Genomic DNA, 18,962 nt, shown 5'->3' with positions numbered 1-18,962 from the left:
GGTGGTCAAGTAGCCATCGGATGGTGCTGCGAAGCTAGCGAATCTCTTATGCATATGCGTTATGTAAACTCTTACTTATCCAAGTTAGTGAGGGTAGAGGCTGAGACTTGCGGTCTCGAGGCCAATTGAGAATAATTCATATCTGCCTACTGTACCGTTATTACAGCCCAACATGCTTGAACAGTCAGGCGCTACAACATCAAAGTATGATCAAGCCTATACAAAAACGTTCATTCTTCCCACCCAAGTACTCCCTCAAGGCCCTGATGACCTCTCCTCACTATTGTCCAACAGTGAGCCACTAACTTCCGCGCCTTTCGCACTTCGTGAGGGGAATGCAACAATCGTGTTCTCCAGCCGATCAGGTAGCGGGTCTTCGCCGCCAGTGTCCTGAAGCTCGACGTACTCGGACAGGCGAATGTTGAAGGCGAGGCGCAGAATCGTCGAGAACTTGCTGCTGTATGAAGAGCCTGTGACCACTACAGCCCAAGTACCGATGGTGACAGACAAGATAGTGATTCCCACAGCAACCCCATAGGCTATCCATAAGGGGGCGACTGAGTAAGTGTAGATGTTCTGGTACACTTCCGTCTCTATTTTGGCTTGGATTGGCTCGGTAGGACTGCCCAATGTTGTCAGCTAATAGTCTCCAGGCCTGGTTTCGACTGCATTGTGTATTCCACAGCTCACACAGCACACAACTTACTTCAATTCAGCTTGCGACATAAGACTCAAGGTGGTGTTGAGGAACATATTTTCCAGCAACCTCGGAATTTCGTGGCCGGCCCCTGGTTGATTGCTAAACTGTTTCCCGAAGAACATCAAGTCTTTTGCCAGATTTGTTATGCCCACCTGCGTCTGAATTATCCGCGGAGCACCTTGAATATTGCGATTGATAAGGGCACTTCCAATTAGCATAGACGAAAATGCATCCATTACCGCTTGGAAGGGAACTCCGACGCCTTCGTTGAACGTTTTGGTCGACATGGTACCAACACTCTGAAGCCAAGGTTCACTGGGCTCATTTGCTATCGGTATGGTGCTAATCTCCTGAACTCCGGATCGATATGAGAACTCTGTCTGGTATGAAGCACTATACAGGGTACATTTCGTGAACGAATCAAGAACCAACATGTTGGAGTCAGACAACCCATCGTCGTTGTTTTCGACAACGTATAAGGTTATTGGGGCATCTCGGGGCCCAGAAACCGTGTCCCTGGTGGAATCCTTTTTCTCCGGCCAAAATGGTGAAAGGTCTGTAGTTGATTCCGGCATCCAGGATATGTACCGATAACAATAACCATCGGAACAGCGTTCAGTTGCTGATTTGGTGACATTGATACGCAGCTCGTCATCTGCATCCAGAGCAGAGCATTGGAGGGCTGGGCCCTCGAAATCCAGATTCCAACTGGCGTTGCCGTAGATAGAGGCCATCGGGATGATCGTGCCTGATATAAGTGAGCTGATCGCTGCTCTTCTAACTCCATCACTTGGCCCTGAGTAGGTTGTGGTACGTGTACCATCTGTGAGCCGTGCAAAAGCCTCACTGGTGAAACTGATGCTGGAAATCGGTCCAACTATTATGCCCCTTGCTACAGCTGCCTTGACAGTTAGTGTCGCCGGAGTGAGAAGAGTAGCGAACGGTAGAAGCCTAGATTTCCAGTCAGAATCAGGTTTCATGCAGAAACACTTCTCATGTCAATCACTTACCAGAAGAGAAGCGACAAGAACATGGATAATGGGTAGAGCATCCAGAGCCTAGCATCTAAAATGTTCAGAGCATTAGACTTCGAGGCCAACAAACCGTCAATCGATCGGAGCTTTGAAGGGCGGGCCTTGAGGACACTCCACGCGTGTTGCTCTTGCGCCGTGGATATGGCTATGCTAAGGAGAATCTTGGACATTGAAGCCAACAGCGTCCCAAGGGCAATATTGAGCTGCTGACTGGTAGCACCGCCCAAGTCGTAGTAGGTCTCTGATGATGGCGGCGTTCCAGCAAGGCTCCCGTAGAAGCAGTGATGACCGACTGCAAAGCCGACCCCGCCCAGCATACTGAGGCACATTGTGAGCGGGGCTTTCCAAGCATATAGTTGTTGGCTTTTCGCCGCCTCCTCCTTCTCTGCGGTTGACATGGCGATTGACTTGTGATGGCGGCACGCGGGAACTCTGCCAGGTAATCCTTGAGTATGAGCATGAGATGCTCAAATGCGAGTGAAGGGATTGCAGCAAACCCCTCTTATCTTTTCGGGTCCAGACGGGGCTGAGGCGGCAAAGATGCGCTTGGTTCCTACACATGCATGTTGGCAGTAAGCCTGTACAAAAGGCCCCTGAGCCGGTCCTCAAGCGGCAGTGTACCCATGCAAGGCCTTGTTGGTTCGACCTGGAGGCTGCCCGTCCGTAGAGGTATCAATGATATAGGCGAGAAGTATCATTACTACGTAATGATAACCCCATCACCCCTTCTGCAGCCTTGCTTACGGCTGCTTAAAATTAGAAGCTGGTCAGAGTATTCTGTACTGCGCCTCCACGGCACAGCATCGCACCAACGAAGAACAGCACGCCCAAAGCCGTTGGATGGGGTGGGTATGCGCACAGGAGGGCAAGTCGAAGAAACAAGAGATATCATTTCACTTGAAGAGGAAAGATGTCTTATCAAGAGCAGACGAGGCGTGAGAGAAAGAGTGAGGGCAATGTGGAGGTAGAGCAGAAAAGAGAGGGGGGCGACGGCGCGGTGTTGAGCGAGGATGGACTTGCAGTTATTTTAGTAATAGAGAGAAAGCCAAACATTCGATTCCATACGGCCGTTTTAGTCAACTCATCTAAATGGCAGGAAATCTCGACTTTTCTAATGGGTGCGGTCGTACATGGTAGCTGAGGGCATTCCTAGTGCAAATGCTGGGATGGTCAAAGAGTTGAATGCCCATGGCTTCGTATGCGCCTTGCTGCCAAGAGGGTCTCTCTTTTCAAGTTTTGATGCTTCTGGATACATTACAAATTCCATTATAAAATCATACACAGCCTTGCATTTGAATATTCGCAGTCATGTCAAAGACGTGATCAACACGAGATGCGCCGTGGTCCAGGCATAGCCGGGATGCGCCGATACCCAAACGGGCATGTTTATGCGGACCACCGGGCCCGGAACCCCGCACCGATCATCGTCCGCATTGACTTGCCATATCGCCTTGAGTGGGGGAGACGAGATTCCTACCGAGGGACAAGCACTCTCGTCCACCACAACCCCCGGATGCTGTGATATCTACATTACTCGAATTCGTGAGGGACGTTGGATAACATAACACAGCAGATTGACATGAATGCGAGACTGGAGAACTCTTCATCTGGTGTCTGACGTCAACAGCAACCTCACAAATCCCCCCGCAGCTATCAATCCCGAATCTAAGTCAACGTTCCCATTTGTGTTTTCCTCATCGCTTTCATATTCGTTCAAGGACGTAAGTCAAATCTGAGCTCAAGTCCGAGGATAATATAATACAATCCACTCGTTCGTCCGTATCAATCATGGACGAGAGAGCCCGCGTTCCCGTTACCCTCCCAGTCCCGAACCCAACGCCCAGCTATTGGCACTCGCCGCTCTCCCGTCTCTCAACCTACAATTCCAGCCCATCACCACCCTCAGAGACCGATACTTTGATCATAGGAAGTGGCATCACTGGCGCGGCCACAGCGCACTTCCTCCTTTCCTCAAAAGATGGATCGGCTTCGCCCCCGGACATCACCATGCTTGAGGCTCGCACCCTTACCTCAGGTGCAACGGGTCGTAATGGCGGCCACACCAAAGCCGCATCCTACCGATCGTTCCTTCATCACGCCGAGACACTTGGGACTGAAGCAGCTTGCCTCATAGCCCGTCTCGAGCTCGCAAACATCCGAGCCGTTCACGCCTTTGCCGCATCACATCTCAAAGACAAGGAGACGGAGAGCAGACCCTGCCAGACCGTCGACGCGATATACGACGAGGCGCAGTGGGAAGCTGCCAAGAAGGCCATAGAGGCGATGACAAAAGCCATGCCAGACGACGACGCCTCAAAGTACGAATTCTATGACGTTGAGGAGATGAAGACCCGGTTTCACGTTGCAAAAGAAGGGCTATATGGAGGCATCGGATACGAAGCCGGAAGCATTTCGGGGTACCGCTTCACCACCGACGTGCTGGAGTTATGCGTCGACAAAGGCATGAAGCTCTTCACAGAGACACCGGCACTAAGCGTCAAGAAAGTTCAACATGGTGTCTCCATAGACAACCACCGCTGGGTAGTCGAGACACCAAAAGGACGAATCAAGGCTCGCCGCGTCATACTCGCAACAAACGGCTACACCGCATTCCTCCACCCACGCTTCCAAGAAGCCATCGTCCCAATGAGAGGCCAAATCACTGCTCTCCGCCCGGGCTCCAACATGCCAAAGGCGGGCCTCGCGACAACCTACAGCTTCATCTACGAGGCCGGCTACGAGTACATGATCTCCAAACCGGCAGGCACGCAGTTCGCCGGCGATATTGTCATCGGCGGCGGCCTAGTCCGCGCTGCCGACCAAGGGCTAGGCGAGTACGGTACGACGGATGACTCGCGGCTGAACCCCGTCATCAGCGCGTATCTGCGCGAGACGACACCGCGCTATTTCGGCGACGATTGGGGCGACGATGACCCCGAGGGCGAGGGCGGCGGCAGGGTGCGCGCCGAGTGGACGGGCATCATGGGCTTCAGTCCCGACGGGTTCCCATTCGTGGGCGAGGTGCCGGGCGAGGACGGGCTGTGGGTTTGCGCGAGTTTTCAGGGACACGGTATGGTGTTTTGCTGGATGTGCGCGAGAGCGTTGGCGGTCATGCTCGAAGGGAGGGACGGCAGCGCGGAGGAGAAGGAGAACGGGGAGGAGAGCAAGGCGGAGGAGGCGGAGAAGCAGCTTGGCAGCTGGTTTCCCGACGCATTTAGAATTACATCTGCACGCCTGTCGCAAAGATTCGGAGGGAGAGTGAATCACTCGACGGCTGGATCCGCTGATCAGACATAAAATAGAGACATAGAAGCACAGAAGGCATGGAAGTGTCGAGACATGAGACTCGAGAGTCACTCGCAAACGCCCACCTGACGCCGTAGCGGGCTGGCTTGACTTGGCTTCCTTGCTTTCTCGTTGCGGCTGGAATAGAGTTCGACCGCGCCAGTCAAGGCCGCTTAGCTTAACCATCCCCTCGGATTTTATCGTATGAGCCCGTTCTGGCGGTCAAAGAAAGAACAGGTATGCCAGGGAGGAGGAAAGGGGAAATGGCGTCTCGTCCGGCTTCCCACGGCCGTATGTAGGCAAGTACGTACGCATAAGCAGACGATGTTGTTGTTGTCTTGTTTGCTCTAGCCGGCGTCGGGAATCACGATCACGAGGTGCATGGCCATACCTACATGTCACACACCCATGGGATGGGTCACTGCCAGGACATCGCTGGATAGAATACGACTGTGGCAGATTATCGTGACGGTTTGTGGAGGTTCTCCTTCAGCCGGCCACGTTCCTATTCGGTGTTATCTCTTGTGTTACAATGAACAAGTCAGGATACCATTGCGTCCAAAAGATTCACTCACGCCAGGTTCCAAGTCTCGCGCGTAATTGCGGCCGTTTAATGTCATCTGCATGTCGCACAATGCGCGGAACCAGCAAACATTCTGACCAAAAACCCCACCTGGATGGCGGCACGCCTCCACAACTCGGAATGGAGGCACTAAGGTCATTGCACTACGGGATACGTACGAAGTAGGTCCCGCCATGTTCGTCCGTCTCTGCTCAAATGGAGTCATCCCAATCGAGCGGCACAAGCGGGAAGAGGCTCGCCAGTGCGTTGGCACGGTACTGCTCGCCTCGGGATCGCTTGCAGGTGCAGGTCCAAGGGGGACCACTCGGTTGGAAACAATAACCCACTCGGGGAAAGGGGGGGTCGCGATGAATGAATGGATGTTGAGGGCAGCGAGACGCAGAGATGGAAGGCCAGACCCGAGAGGCAGAGCTGTGGCGTTTTTGGTGTGCCGTCCTGTTGGATAAAAAGGACTGGACGGCACTTCAGCCGTCATCCGTTAGGTCGGTGGATAGCGTACCCTACGTCCGGTTAATGTGAAAAAGAGATGACAGGCAGCACAGCTTATGACGGGAAGCTGCTGTCTGAACGAACCATCCCCGAGAGACCAAGCCTATGAGGGAGATGCTTCTGCGAGGAGAGCAGAGCCTGAGAAACGTGTATGCCCGCCTTGGGTCGATGTCATTTGCAATATCGTGGGGGGAGCAGCTTCGATCCAGAAAGTTGTCGGAGTGGAACGGCTGGCCGAGAGCCACCGTACACACACATCGAATACGACTCTGAGAAGCAGCCATGGCCTCATTTCCTGCTCGATGCGTACGTCCACCAAGATAATCGTGAGGAAACCCCCGCTCGACCATAAGTATTGAGGCAGGTGCTTAGTGCGGTCCTGGGCATCGTGGGTGCGCAACTTGCGCGCACTGCGCAGGCGCGGCAGCACGGAAAGACGAGAAGAACGACAGGGGTAACTTTGACAAACACTTTGCCCGCCGGCTTCCTTTGCCCAGCACCAGATGCTGGATAGACCCCAGCCAGCCAGGACCACAGCTGTACGGACGGATATGCGATCCACCGTTCTGGAGACCTTTGACAGGCTGCGAAACCCGAAGGATTCAAGCAGCCAAGCCGTCCGTTGACATGAGAGAGAAAGCAGCACACACGCACGCACACACACAAACACACAATCTGCAGACAGCCTACAGGTAACCCGACAGAGGGGATAGTGGCCCGTAACTGCAGGCACAAGACAAGGAACCACCCAATAGCCCTTCGATTGGGACCGCGCGCACACACGTCGCCAAATGCGGTGAGCGTCGAAGAGGTATCCGTAGAAAGAGATGCAGTTACTATGCGCCTCTGCGGCATGATGTCGGGACCGGGCGTTGCTCAGCGCGAGAGTGAGGGCAATGCATTGAGTGAGGCTTGGGAATAGCCAACGTTGATCTTGTCTCGCCTGTGGTTTGAGTCATGTCTACATGGTGCGCGCATATACGTAGGCTGAGCCCGTTTGTAGCTTGACGTGCGTTTGTCACAAGCATCGCGGTTCCCTCCTGTCGTCGTCATACTGTGCATTTGCTCATGTCCCGAGGATAAGGTCTGGTAAGATTTGTAAAGTTCGGGAGAGAGATCCCTCGGCCTAAAAACTCCTTGGTAGTGCCCGATGATTCCGAAGATCTTCATTGCGCCAATTTGGGTTGATTTGCTAGTGGCGTTTTGGAACCTGTTGGACCAGAGGGGTTAAAGAGGTTGCAGCTCGGCTGAGCATGGAAACATGTATGTCCTTACGTGTCTGTAAGCTTGTGCCAGACAGGTATGATGGCTGTTCCGTCGGGTCATCAAACTTTGTGGGATAAGCACGCAAAAGAGCCTATCTGGTAACGAAATCGGGTGGCATGCGGTCAGAGCAGAGTAAACCGCGTGCGCTTGCGCTTGTACGGCCGAAATATCGTGTTGCCCTAATATGCTGTAATGTAACTGGTATCGCAATTGTGCGAGACCATTCCGATGGTTTTTAGTACATATGGTAATGTTCAGTAATCGGTATTCAGCGTTCGAGGCTGTCTAGCACGTATGGGTGTGAGACGGCGGCTGCGATGTTTGACCGCCTTAGTCGTGGTTATTAGGAGAAAGCGCAGTGTTAGACCCGGTAGTGGTTGGCGATCGACAGTCAAAGTCCAGGCCAAAAAGCAATGGCTTCAGATCGTCGCGTCCAATGCCATGGAACTTGCTCGGGACCCCGGCTCACGGGCGGTGACTAGCACGTAGTTCCATCTCAGAGGTCCCCTTGGACGAGCACATCTTGTCTCTTTGGATTCGAGGGGAAGGGAGGGGGGCTGAGACTAAGCAGCTAAGGTAGCTTAGGCCTTTTGTTTCGCCTGGGATGGGATTCCAAAGAAAAGATGGCTTTGCTAATTACACATTGTCGACCACGTTGTGACATGCCACCGTCATGCTCTACGAATCAAGATCCGCGATGGCGACAAGAGATGAGTTGACACAATGGGGGCGCAAACTAGGGCCAAAGTAGCGCAACTGACTCTGATCCTCCCTACTGCGGGAGAGAGAGAGGCTTAGGCTGAACCACGGACCAGCAGGCACGAGTCGAAAAGTTGCGGACGCCCGGGACGCTAAGAGATCATATGAACCTCACAGTTGGATTAGAGCGTCGCAGCTTGCCATCCATCTCAGTACCGTCTGGTCCTGATTTGATTTGGCTGTCTGGGTCATCTCATGATTTCCAGTCTCTTGTCCCATCCAGGGTGGATAGGAGAGTTGATCTGAAGCCGACGGTGCGAAGGCAAAAATGTGAAATGAGCTGACGGAGATCTGCAGTGGTCGTTATTCCCGGTGCTAGCAAGACGACCGAACGCCCGTTCGCTCCGGACGGTAAGTAGATGCTGAGGATCGGGTGGGCGAAGAAGACGGGACCGAAATGATATGCCCTGGAGGGGAAACAGGGACGAATCGCGAGAGTCGCGGAGTTTGCCTTGGCGGCACCCAGACGCAACAGCGGCCGGCGGTCAAGCCGGGGACTTACAGTTGCAACAACTGCCATTGGGTCGACGCCATATTAGACGAGACGAGACGATGTCGCCCTGTGTCGGCCGATGAACGGGATGTCGATGTGAGTGACAACAGATGGGTAAAGACGGGGGTTGTTGTTGGTCATGGGGATGGCTCCGTTTGGGATCCGGGAGGTCGCATCCGAGCGTGGTATTCAACGGGTTGTAATAATGCAATGGAATGGCAATCGCTTGCATGGCGCGGGAAGTCACGACGTGTAATATCAAAGCTACTTGCATGGATGGATAGGATGGTATAGCCATGATCGCTTTCCGTACTCCGGTTTGTATCAGTACTAGAGAGAGAACTGTGAACTTTGAAGTATCAAATTTTGCGTGACCCCTGGATGCAGTACGCCAGGTGTAGATAGGAAAAGGATTGGACTATTGGAGAAACGACCACTCATCTGAAAGGCTAGAACGATGCGACTGCCGACTGCCGAGTGACGAGCGGCGTAGAGGCATGCGATCTTCGCTGCAAAGGAAGGACTTTTGGTTGGAAAGAAACACAATCGAAGCCCCCTCCATGGACTTTGCCGCTTACCAATGCCAGCATCCCATCGAATGCATGAAGTCGCTGAGTTATTGAATTCATATTTCTTGGTTGTGAGGAGCTTGCAGAGTCTCTGGTTTCACAATAGAATACGTCTGACCATAACTAATACTGAGCAAGTCTTTGAGGGATAAATCAGCTCCTCCTCTCGTAAACGTCAACATCTCCCAGCCAGTGAATTACAGAATACATGCGGATCCGATAGACTCGGAGAGAGTGACCTCGATGGGCCGGCCCCCCTTCTCCCAAGAAAAGCTTCCTCCCGAGTCCCGGCCCAGCGTGCCATTCCTCTGGGAACATCCACAACGATGGCTGGGGCCCCTAGCTGCCCTGTTGTCCGTTGAAGGCGTGCAGACCAAGTACTCTGTATTCGTAGAGTTGCAGCGCTTTATCCGTCTCATGTCCCTTTCCGTCTAGGGGGTGTCTAGCAGTACTAACAGTGGGCAAAGGGGAAAGAGGATCCAAGGAACAGGGAGTGAAAGGGGTGTTGGGATACCAGGCTGTGACATTTCCTCCATGAGTGAGAAACATGGATAGCGTCAAGGAGAAGGAAGCAGAGTCAAGTACTGTCCATGTACCCGTCTGCTCTCTTCTCGACCTCGGCATGCCCCCTTTGAGTATCCCACCAAAACCCATTCGATTTCTCGACCCTCCCTGTACCGCCAAGAAGGACAATCTGGGTCTCAGCCCCCACAGAAGGGACAAGTTCAAATCCCGAAATCTAAAGTCCCACTCTTTCTTTGGGTAGTGTGTTCTTCCGGCGCTCACTTCGCACCTGTTCTCCGTACCTCTCTCTGTACGGTAGGTATCCGTACGCACACACACACTCGTAACGGACGGGATATGCTCTAGTGCAGGTTGAAGTCTCTTTAAACGTGCTGGGTCTCGTGTTTTTCTCCGAACGTAACCTCCATGTGGCGGGTGACTATCAGGTCATACTTGAGTTACGGGCTGTCAGGTTGGACGCATGCTTTGTGTGGAACGTTAAGATGAGGGGGAGAATTCCACAGAGCAGAGGAAAGGCCACCCAAGCAAAACCTGGGCTTCCTAGAATTTTCGTGGCTAGAGAAAAGCTTCATATTTACTTTTTTCTCCTCTCTCCAGTCGAATCGACGGATTGAGCTCGATGCAGGACAAACGGACCAGACGGCGACGCTTCTTCCCTCCACCCTCTCTGACCGTAACCGCTGCTGCAAGGTTTTTTGTGAGATCTGACAAAGACTTGAGCAATTGTGGGCAGCGCTCTGCTGGATTGGGAGGAGGAGGGGAAGACCCAAGCAGCGTCGACGAGGAGGGGCAGCCCGGGTCCGGGAGCATGGACATGGGTTTCTCGTCAACGACTGCCAGTGACCACTTCTCGGGAGCCAAGACCTCCAAACCTTGCCCTGCTCTGCTCATCGGTATGCTTGAACTGTGCCATTGTAGCATCCGTCAAGCGTCAACGCTGTCAGCATGTACCTCTGAAAGCAACCCTGGAAGAGTCAGAAGTGAGGCTTTCCTCATACTGCGCGAATGATTGATCACTGAGCGGCCTTCCTTTACCATGGTAGTGCGGACTTTGCGCCCGTTTGATGGGCGACGGAAAGTATGGATGGTCCTTGCTGGTCGACTTGGTCACGGACATAGGACTGTGACACTGACAGCTGAGTGAAAGGCCGCCAAGTTGTCGAAACATTTTCTTGCTTTTCTTCCCTTCCCAACGGACTGGACTGCTAAGCTTCGGCACTCGGTCAATGTGTCGGGGGAAGTCGGTGGGCAGAAAAACACTGGCAGCTTTGGGCAGAGAATCCTGCCGCACGAGAAGTGGAATGATATCGATCATCTCAAGTTCGTTTGCTGTGGCCCATCCAGATCTTTGCCTATGGGTTGATGGGCTTCGTGGGGTCCAGCGATAGTGGTATGCTTCTTCTTCTTCTTCTTCTTCGGGACATCGCGCAATCTCGCGCAATCTCTGCGGGCCCATAGTTCAACGGATGCATCTGTGTGATCTTTTCTGGGCTCGATCTTGCTGGAGACTTCAGAGACGGGGGGTCCCCATCAGAAACCGAAGAGCCGCAAAACATGACCGTCAGACGGTCGGCCATCTTGACGGTACCGACGGGTCGACGGCCCCGGCCTTCAGTTTCGACCGAGCTTCGGCGCTCTGTGCTCCGTGCTCTTTGTCCCAACTCTTGAGCTTCTTGGGTCTTGGGTCTTGAGCCTTGACTCTTCGTGGGGTGCTATGTTTGCCAGGAGCTCCCCTTCTCTCGGGTAGGCGGTTTGACTGTACTGTCGGCCGCTTGTTGCAGGTTCATGGCGCTTCATCCCAGCAGCTTGGTTCGAGACAGAATAGAGTTCATTGACGAGGTGTTGATCCTTTGCGGGTTCCATCGAAGTCTGCCACAAGGTCGAATGGCATGGCGAAGTGAACGAAGGCCAAGACTTGGTCAGACGCGAAGGTGCCGACACTACTAGAGTGATGGGCAGGCCTTTTGACAGACGTACTGATAGCATCGCAGACCAGAAAGTCCTAGACTCGTGACATCTACCGTGATAGACTTAGAGTCGTCGAGATGATTATTGCGGAACTCTCCGTCAACTTTGATTTCCCTGCGAAAATCCTCGATTCGTCTTGGGGGCCCTGCCGGTTCCGGGCTTTGAAAATGAGCTTGTACCTGTCCAACACAAGTGGAGAATAGAAGTGGATTAGATAAGCATGCCCTGTACCATGGAAACGTCCGAGCCAAGGGCCCCAGGGAAGTGAGTGACACTGACACTGACTGGGAGTTGGGAGAGCTGGGGAGGGGGTGAGGGCCTTGGACGAGAAGGGAGAGGAAGAGAGAGAGAGAGAGAGAACAGTAGTCAACAGGTGATCGATGTACCTCGACACCCGCAGGTACTTCCGCCTTGTCTTTGCCTTTGCGGCTTGCCTTGCGATCCACGAGAAGGGGGGCAGAGAGGCGGCCGGGACGCTGCACGTTCCAGGTCGAGGTTACTCCTGGTGCTCCTCCCATCCGCAGCTCCTCCCAGTGCAGCAGAGCAGCTAAGGGTACATAGTAGAGTGTAGGCGAGGCGAGCAGGGCAGGGCACTTGCTTTGCGTCTGCTTTGCTTCTGCTGCGCTGCTGCTGCTAGAGGAACTCATGTTCCCATTCCCTTGGGTCGGCGGGCCCCCTACTCCGTACGTCTGCGCCTAGTTAAGTACACGGTAAGTACGGTACAGGAGGATGTCCTAGCTGTAGCAGCAGCAGTCCTGGGTCATCGTTGCGCAGGTTAGTCTTGAAGGACTTCCCTCCGACGATAATCCGCATAGCAAGCAGGTCGATGGACGTCCGCAGGAGAGTTCCCCATCAGCAGCTCCAGTTGCCCCTCTTCAGTACAGAACATGTCGACATTCATTGGCATCACGACTGGCCACGCCTCATCATGTGCTTCTCAGAGTCTGCCTCCGGCTCCTCTTTCCCGTTGCTATCTCGCCCTATCTCATATCCTTCTCTCTCGACTATCGGTCTACCTCCCGAGTCTTGACACTGCGCATACACGAAGCACATGCAGATTCATGTCCAGTCTCCATTATGCCACCATGTAGACGCTCCGCTCATTACGCACGCATCGTCTTGGCTCACATCCGTTTGCCTACAAGAGTAAGGATACTCTGTACTCTGTACGGATATGTACAGAGCATCGCGGCTGGCAATGGATATCTCCACTCGGTGAACGGCTATCTCTCAGATACAACATGCGCTTACCGTTCCGGTTCGAAAAGGAGCCCTACTGCCGCACATCATCACCCGTTCTCATTAAGGGTTTTGACGGCTCCTGACTCGCCCATCTGCCGTGGCACCACGGCACCGCGGCCATGGTCGCAGCCCTAAGGCAAGCCACGTCTGCCAGCGCACAGCACATTGGGATTGTTTCTCGGAGCTGCATTTTGGCAACCTCACAAGGACAAGAGGACCCGGAAGTGCTCGCAAGAACCCCCCCTCTTCTTCCTCGATCTTCAAAACCTAAGAACCATTCCGGCGTTGTCTTGACTCTTGGGGTAGTACGGATACCCTATGGCAAAAAGTCACCTTACCTTAACCCCAACGTGCCTTGCACCCCTCCACTTCAGCTACAACCTCACCGAATCCCACTTCCAGACTGTTTACACTAGTTTCCCCCCTCCATCCCCTCTTTTGAACCCTTTTCCTGTGTTCCCCTCACGATGTTCACTTTTTCTTCCCATCATCCTTTTGGTCACGGCCCATCATATTCTATCTCGTGCTGCACGAGCAGACGGACGGGAGAATCGCCGTGAAGCATGTCTTATACTGATTCAATGAGCTGATGTTGTGACGGACCATGTGCTCTCCCACATGGGGCCACGTTCGTGTCTCTTCTTCCCGTCGTGCCTCCTGCCTGTCCCGCTGCTGTATTCATTGTGTATGTATGCGCTGTGCTTGTACTACATACCCAGTATAGACGCAACGGCAGGGTGATGCCAATTCTGGTGCAAAACAGACATGCTTCATCCCCCAAATCCCTGACTTGAGCCAATCATAGGTCCATCACGACGCCTTCGTTCCTCATTCCCGGGTCCCTACGTCTTCAGGTCTGACCCGACAGCTTGTTTTGAAGGATTCCTTCCCCTCCCCTCCGACGCCGATGCCCTTACCCTCCTCTCCCGCTGCCCGCACCACTGATGTGCGCAGCCACCCCACTGACAGTGGCCAGGTCTGTATGTTGTACCCTGCCTGTTTCGTTCCTTGCCCAGCCCGTCGTATCTGAATGGGAGACACTCACACACACACTCACACACAAACACACACCCCAGTGGCCCCCCCCCCCCCCAAAGGCCCCAGGGGCAGATTGATGGGCGTTAGGCACACTCGAGGAACAGTAGGCGGCTGACGAGCTAACCAAATTCGAGACAACTTGCCTATGGGTAGCTCGCTAGCTCATTAGAGCTGTCGAGACTGTCTTGTCTTGCGCAGTAAGCATGGTAAGCTCGCTTGGTGCCAAACATTGCCAAGGACAGGTTCACACACTCCTTGAGCTCTCTCTCTCATCTTCCTATTCATCTTCATCTTTATCGTCCTCGTGAAGCTGTAAAGTCATCAAAAAAAAAAATAGTCATTCATTGTCAAGCAGCGGCCATCATTAACCCTGGCCTGCAGAGAACCACAGCCCGGGTATCGAGCGGGAAAGCATTACCCGCCCCTGCAAGTATAAGTCATCCAAGCCTTGCTGTAGCATCTGAGGTAGGTATCGAGGCAGAGCAGAGCAGAGCGCAAGTGCCACTCTCCCCCTTGTACCTGGGCGAAGCAATGTACATTCCCTTGACCCATCGACCCTCATGTACCTTTCCTTCCCTGCCTTAGTGTCTAGTAGGTTCACTTCCGTACTTCCTGAGAGCAAGAGTGACAGAGAGAGAGAGGGCCACAGCGACCCGTGCAGGGACGGGACGCGGAGCTGTAAAGACCTGGACCTTGCCAATCGTCCATACTCGAACATCCATGCTTCCTTCAAGTCTACATTCTGTTGCCTGCCTCTCTCTCTCGCACTCATTGTTACTTGCCTTCGGACCACTGACACCAAACACATACATAATCGCTCCCTTTTCACCTTTGTTTTCACCATCGTGTTCTTCAACGTTGCCATACTGTCGGGCCCTCGAGATTCCCCACGTCATCATTTACCAGCCCAGGATTCCTTCTGCGACTTATCTTGCGACCTTGTCTCCCAGTCTTGCCTCGATCTACCGGGAGCGTTGTTGAGCTATCGATCACCTGTCAACTTGAAGGATTCGAGATACCTGCCAGGGTCGACAACCTCTTCCCCCGCACAGGGCATTCGGCGAACAACCCGATCTCACCACATTCCGTTGCGTCGAATCGTCGCTGTTCACACCCCAGCCACGACGACGACGACCGCCGAGAGCACACAAAGTCTTGTCGCGTCAGACTTGAACACCGCTCTTCTAGACGGACGCTAGTCGACGGTCGAAGTTTGCTAGACAGGTTGCAGGTTACATAGCTCTAGACGAAGCCTGAATCCCCCACCCCTGATACCAAAAGGTCATCCACAAAAACCATCTCATTCTCAGCCTGTCCGCCATCCGCCGCCTTCTCTGGTACCGGGCTCCTTCGGCTACCTTACTAGTACGTACCTTGGCGACTTTTCTTAGTCTATGGGACGACCCCCTTCTCGTTTCCCCCCAGTCGAGGAAGTCATTCAGATTGCTGAGGCACCCTCACGGGCCATGTCAAAGTTGATGCCGAACCGTCCAAACCACCATACCCTTTCTCTCTTAACACCAAGCCTGTCCCGTCGCAAGACATGCCAGAATTCCCGAACAAACAGTTGTTGAAGTCGATCCCTGATCCCCTTACCTCCCATCCTTCTCTTCGCTGCTCGCGTCCGCGATTTATCTCGTCCCGAACAAAGCGCACGCACACCACCCCCAAATAACCCTCTTCCATTGTCTCGGGTCCCTCCTTGTCATCCGCTCCAGTGGTTTTCTATTCCTTTTTCCCCTGTTAGTATCCTCCTCTTCTCCAAGACAGGCAGCGCAAAGTTTGCTTTCCCATCATTCGTTCTCGCCTCCCCGCTTCCACCACTCCAAACAAACCGACGTTTTCGTCCAACATCTTCCCTATCCTGATTATCTCTCTATCCACAAGCGGTTCGACCGCTCCCCACGCCGCACGCCGCTTCGGGACTTTTCTGATCTAACAGTTGGAAACAGACAAGCCTGGCTGCCAATCTGGGACGTCATCGCCGGCATTTTGGTCTTGGTGGAGGGGTCCCTGGTTAGAATTTTCCATCCCTGGAAAGCTCTCTGACGTTGAGAAAGCCAAGGTTTTGGATTGGGATCGCTTCGCATTGCCAATTCGTATTGCCATCAACTTCTCGACAAGTCAGGCGCCCGTCGCCGAGGACCTTTCTCCACGCCCGACGACAGTCAAGTTCGTGTACGCTTAGGTTCGAACATTTGACTCAGGCTGGCGTCTGTCGGGTACGAAGCGCAACAAGCAGATAATTCACGTCCACAATGAATTCGCCGCCAAACTCATTACGCGAAGAACAACTGAGAGATCTCTTGGTGAAGTCCGCTCGCGGCCCGCCTTCAGACCAAGAACCCCCCGAAAAGCGGCTTAAACTCGGCGGCCCCCCTTCTCCGGCAACCTCAGGCCCGGCCGTCATGTCACCGCCCGGTTCCACCGATACAGCTATCACTGTCGGTTCTCATAATGGCGATGAGTACGACACCGAGAGCTTGACCGACAGTGTGAGAGAGCACATGTACGAGAACCGACTACGATATCACGCCTACCGCGCAGGACGTTATGCATTTCCCAACGATGCTATTGAGCAGGACCGCGACGAGATGAAGCACATCATCAGCATTGAGCTGAGTGGGAGGTACTTCTTTTCCCCTGTCGATGACCTGATGGCAAGAGGCGCCGAAGTCCTGGATCTGGGTATGTGAAAGCTTTTCATGTGAGGCACCATGGTGGTGACGTACTTGAGATCATCGTGGCGAATACCTGCCGCCACGTTATGAACGCTTTCTTCTGCAAAAATCATCACAACGTTGTTCATGATGCCTCGGCAATGAAGAGAACAACGCCAGAATCTTGCGACGTCATCACCGAGCCGTTTGTTTACATCTTAGGATATGCTGTGAATCGCAGTGAGTTAACACCATTCTTCGCAGGAACTGGACCCGGTCACTGGCCTATTGAACGTAAGTTCCAAGTCCTCAAGAGGCTTTCATTTGCCGTCATATGATTCACTTTCACACCGTTCTTCTCACATGATTACGATCTCGCTACGTTTATGATAAGCGGTCAAACTTACATGTGACCCCGTAGTCGCCGATATGCATCCCAACTCTACGTTTCTCGGCATCGATTTATCTCCGATTCAGCCAAGTGAAGTGCCTCCCAACTGTCACTTCATGGTCGACGATATTGAACACGAAAATGGATGGGATCTAGACGAAGAGTACTTTGATTTCATCCATCTGCGACATACCCTGCACTCCATTCGCGATCGCAACGATCTCATGCAACGCGCCTATAGGTAAACTCCTCATCTCATTTTCACATCCCCTCAAGCTATCGAACAATACTACCTGAAGACAAGAGACTGAACTCTCGTAGGCACCTCAAGCCTGGTGGTTGGTTTGAAATACAAGAACTCGAGTTCTTCCCTTTGTGCGACGACCAGTCCTGCCCAGACGGAGATGGGTACGGCTTCCGAGTTTTCACGCAGTACCTCGACGCGGGATTAAGAGTGCTTGGATCAGAAATGCATGGAATTCGCGCCGCCGCCGATGAGATGCGGGCCGCTGGTTTCGAGAATGTGGAAGAGGACAGGAGGAAGTGTCCCATCGGCGACTGGCCAGCAAGGCCTGAGCTGCGCGAGTGTGGCATATTGATGCGGGAAACGATCTTGGAAGGCCTCAAGGGTCTGGCGACAAGGCCTTTCAGAGCCCTGGGATGGACCGAGATACAGATCGAGATGTTCTTGTTGGACGTACGGTCGCACGTCAAGGAAAGGGACTTCCACTCCTATCTGAACCACAGGACAGTCTATGGAAGAAAACCGCTCGACGCGCCGAAGCCATGAGTGGCAAATTTATGAAGGAAAAGAATCAAGAGCACGAAGCAAGACTGACGACACGAAACGAGCGAGGCGACGAGTACGCATGAGATCACCGATCACCGCATACCGATAAAGGCGATGTAGGGGTTTTTTTTTTAGATTTGTGTTTCTGATCTTCCTGGGATTGGACGCCTCCTTTCCCACATTGGATGTGCTTCGGTGTCACTGGGGCATTGCATCAAAGGGTTCAGCCGGCGGGCTGGCATCATTATCATTATCATCATCATCATCAAAACAACGGCACTGCATCGGTTTGGAGATCTCTCGGTGGGCTTTGGGGTCTACGGACAGCGGGAGGTAGCTTCGGCTTTGGCATGTCGTCATCACATTTCGGCTACAGCGGGCGATGGGGGAGTTTTTTGTTGGCTTTCTACTTCGAGGAAGTCATGAGATTATTAAGACCATGGCGGCCTCGTTGGCTATATCAGCTTCTAATAGGTCTGGTGTATCTTACCGTTTCATCCCGCCATATTGGAGTAGTCCGCACGAAGGGGTTCGTTCATAGAGCAATCCCTCGAAGTCGACGAATATTGCGGAGGTGGTATGTTTATAACGCCCATGGAAAATACACTGCAAAGCCTCTCATCCCCGAGGGCTCATTGCTAGTTTTCTACGCTTCCATTCCTCCCTGATTAAACTGTTAAAATTCGAAGTGATGAATTGAATAAGCCTATAGATATGAGTCTTTACAAGAGATATGTTACAATTCGAAACGCAAAGGTGTCAAACAAGATGGTGATCAAGCTTGAGATGTTTCAAGTCGTGCCTACTTTTCTAAATGCCGATCATTTAATGACTTTGTAGACCGTGATTTGCATGCGTTCATGGAAGCCAACTCTTGCTATGTTCTTATCTATGTCCATAGCCGAGTCTTGAATACACGTCTGGGCTGTTCTTTTCCTGTCTGAGAGGCTTGTCATCGACTACAAGGTAGGAGGTCTGAACTCAAGTGACGGGCATGTTTGGTCACAAACTTCTCACTTCAGTGTGCTCATGTACTATTATATTGGACGTTAAGACTGCTGTCGATGCGATGAAAATTCTAATGAACTTGAAAAAGCACTTGCACACTCTTGGACATTAACGGAGTAGACGGTCCAGATGCTTCGCGCAGCTGGTTCATTGTGGACTTGT

General features: G+C 52.9%; 4 protein-coding genes across 4 annotated transcripts; 2 read left to right on the top strand and 2 right to left on the bottom strand.

The window, feature by feature from the left end:
- Positions 1–255: 255 nt before the first annotated feature.
- Positions 256–2,132, bottom strand: CPAR01_00099 (uncharacterized protein; the record flags this gene model as incomplete). Its single annotated transcript, XM_060484392.1, has 4 exons — positions 256–622; positions 707–1,651; positions 1,711–1,765; positions 1,805–2,132. 4 exons carry the CDS (start codon positions 2,130–2,132, stop codon positions 256–258), a joined length of 1,695 nt encoding a protein of 564 aa, XP_060355249.1.
- Positions 2,133–3,522: 1,390 nt separating this feature from the next.
- Positions 3,523–5,031, top strand: CPAR01_00098 (FAD dependent oxidoreductase; the record flags this gene model as incomplete). Its single annotated transcript, XM_060484391.1, has 1 exon — positions 3,523–5,031. One exon carries the CDS (start codon positions 3,523–3,525, stop codon positions 5,029–5,031), a length of 1,509 nt encoding a protein of 502 aa, XP_060355248.1.
- A 5,227-nt stretch (positions 5,032–10,258) lies between these two features.
- Positions 10,259–12,318, bottom strand: CPAR01_00097 (uncharacterized protein; the record flags this gene model as incomplete). Its single annotated transcript, XM_060484390.1, has 5 exons — positions 10,259–10,607; positions 10,702–11,147; positions 11,292–11,415; positions 11,681–11,830; positions 11,957–12,318. 5 exons carry the CDS (start codon positions 12,316–12,318, stop codon positions 10,259–10,261), a joined length of 1,431 nt encoding a protein of 476 aa, XP_060355247.1.
- A 3,891-nt stretch (positions 12,319–16,209) lies between these two features.
- On the top strand, positions 16,210–17,875 carry CPAR01_00096 (methyltransferase domain-containing protein; the record flags this gene model as incomplete). The annotated part of the gene is made up of 5 exons (XM_060484389.1): positions 16,210–16,639; positions 16,876–16,905; positions 17,033–17,243; positions 17,324–17,699; positions 17,750–17,875. The coding sequence occupies 5 exons, from the start codon at positions 16,210–16,212 to the stop codon at positions 17,873–17,875; spliced, it is 1,173 nt and encodes a 390-aa protein (XP_060355246.1).
- Positions 17,876–18,962: the final 1,087 nt, after the last annotated feature.

This window comes from Colletotrichum paranaense, assembly GCF_030867605.1.
Source record: "Colletotrichum paranaense strain IMI 384185 chromosome Unknown Scaffold_1.1, whole genome shotgun sequence".
Lineage (NCBI taxonomy): Eukaryota > Fungi > Ascomycota > Sordariomycetes > Glomerellales > Glomerellaceae > Colletotrichum > Colletotrichum paranaense.
The sequence above is the reverse complement of the archived record's forward strand: the minus strand, read 5'-3'. Positions and strand labels throughout refer to the sequence as shown.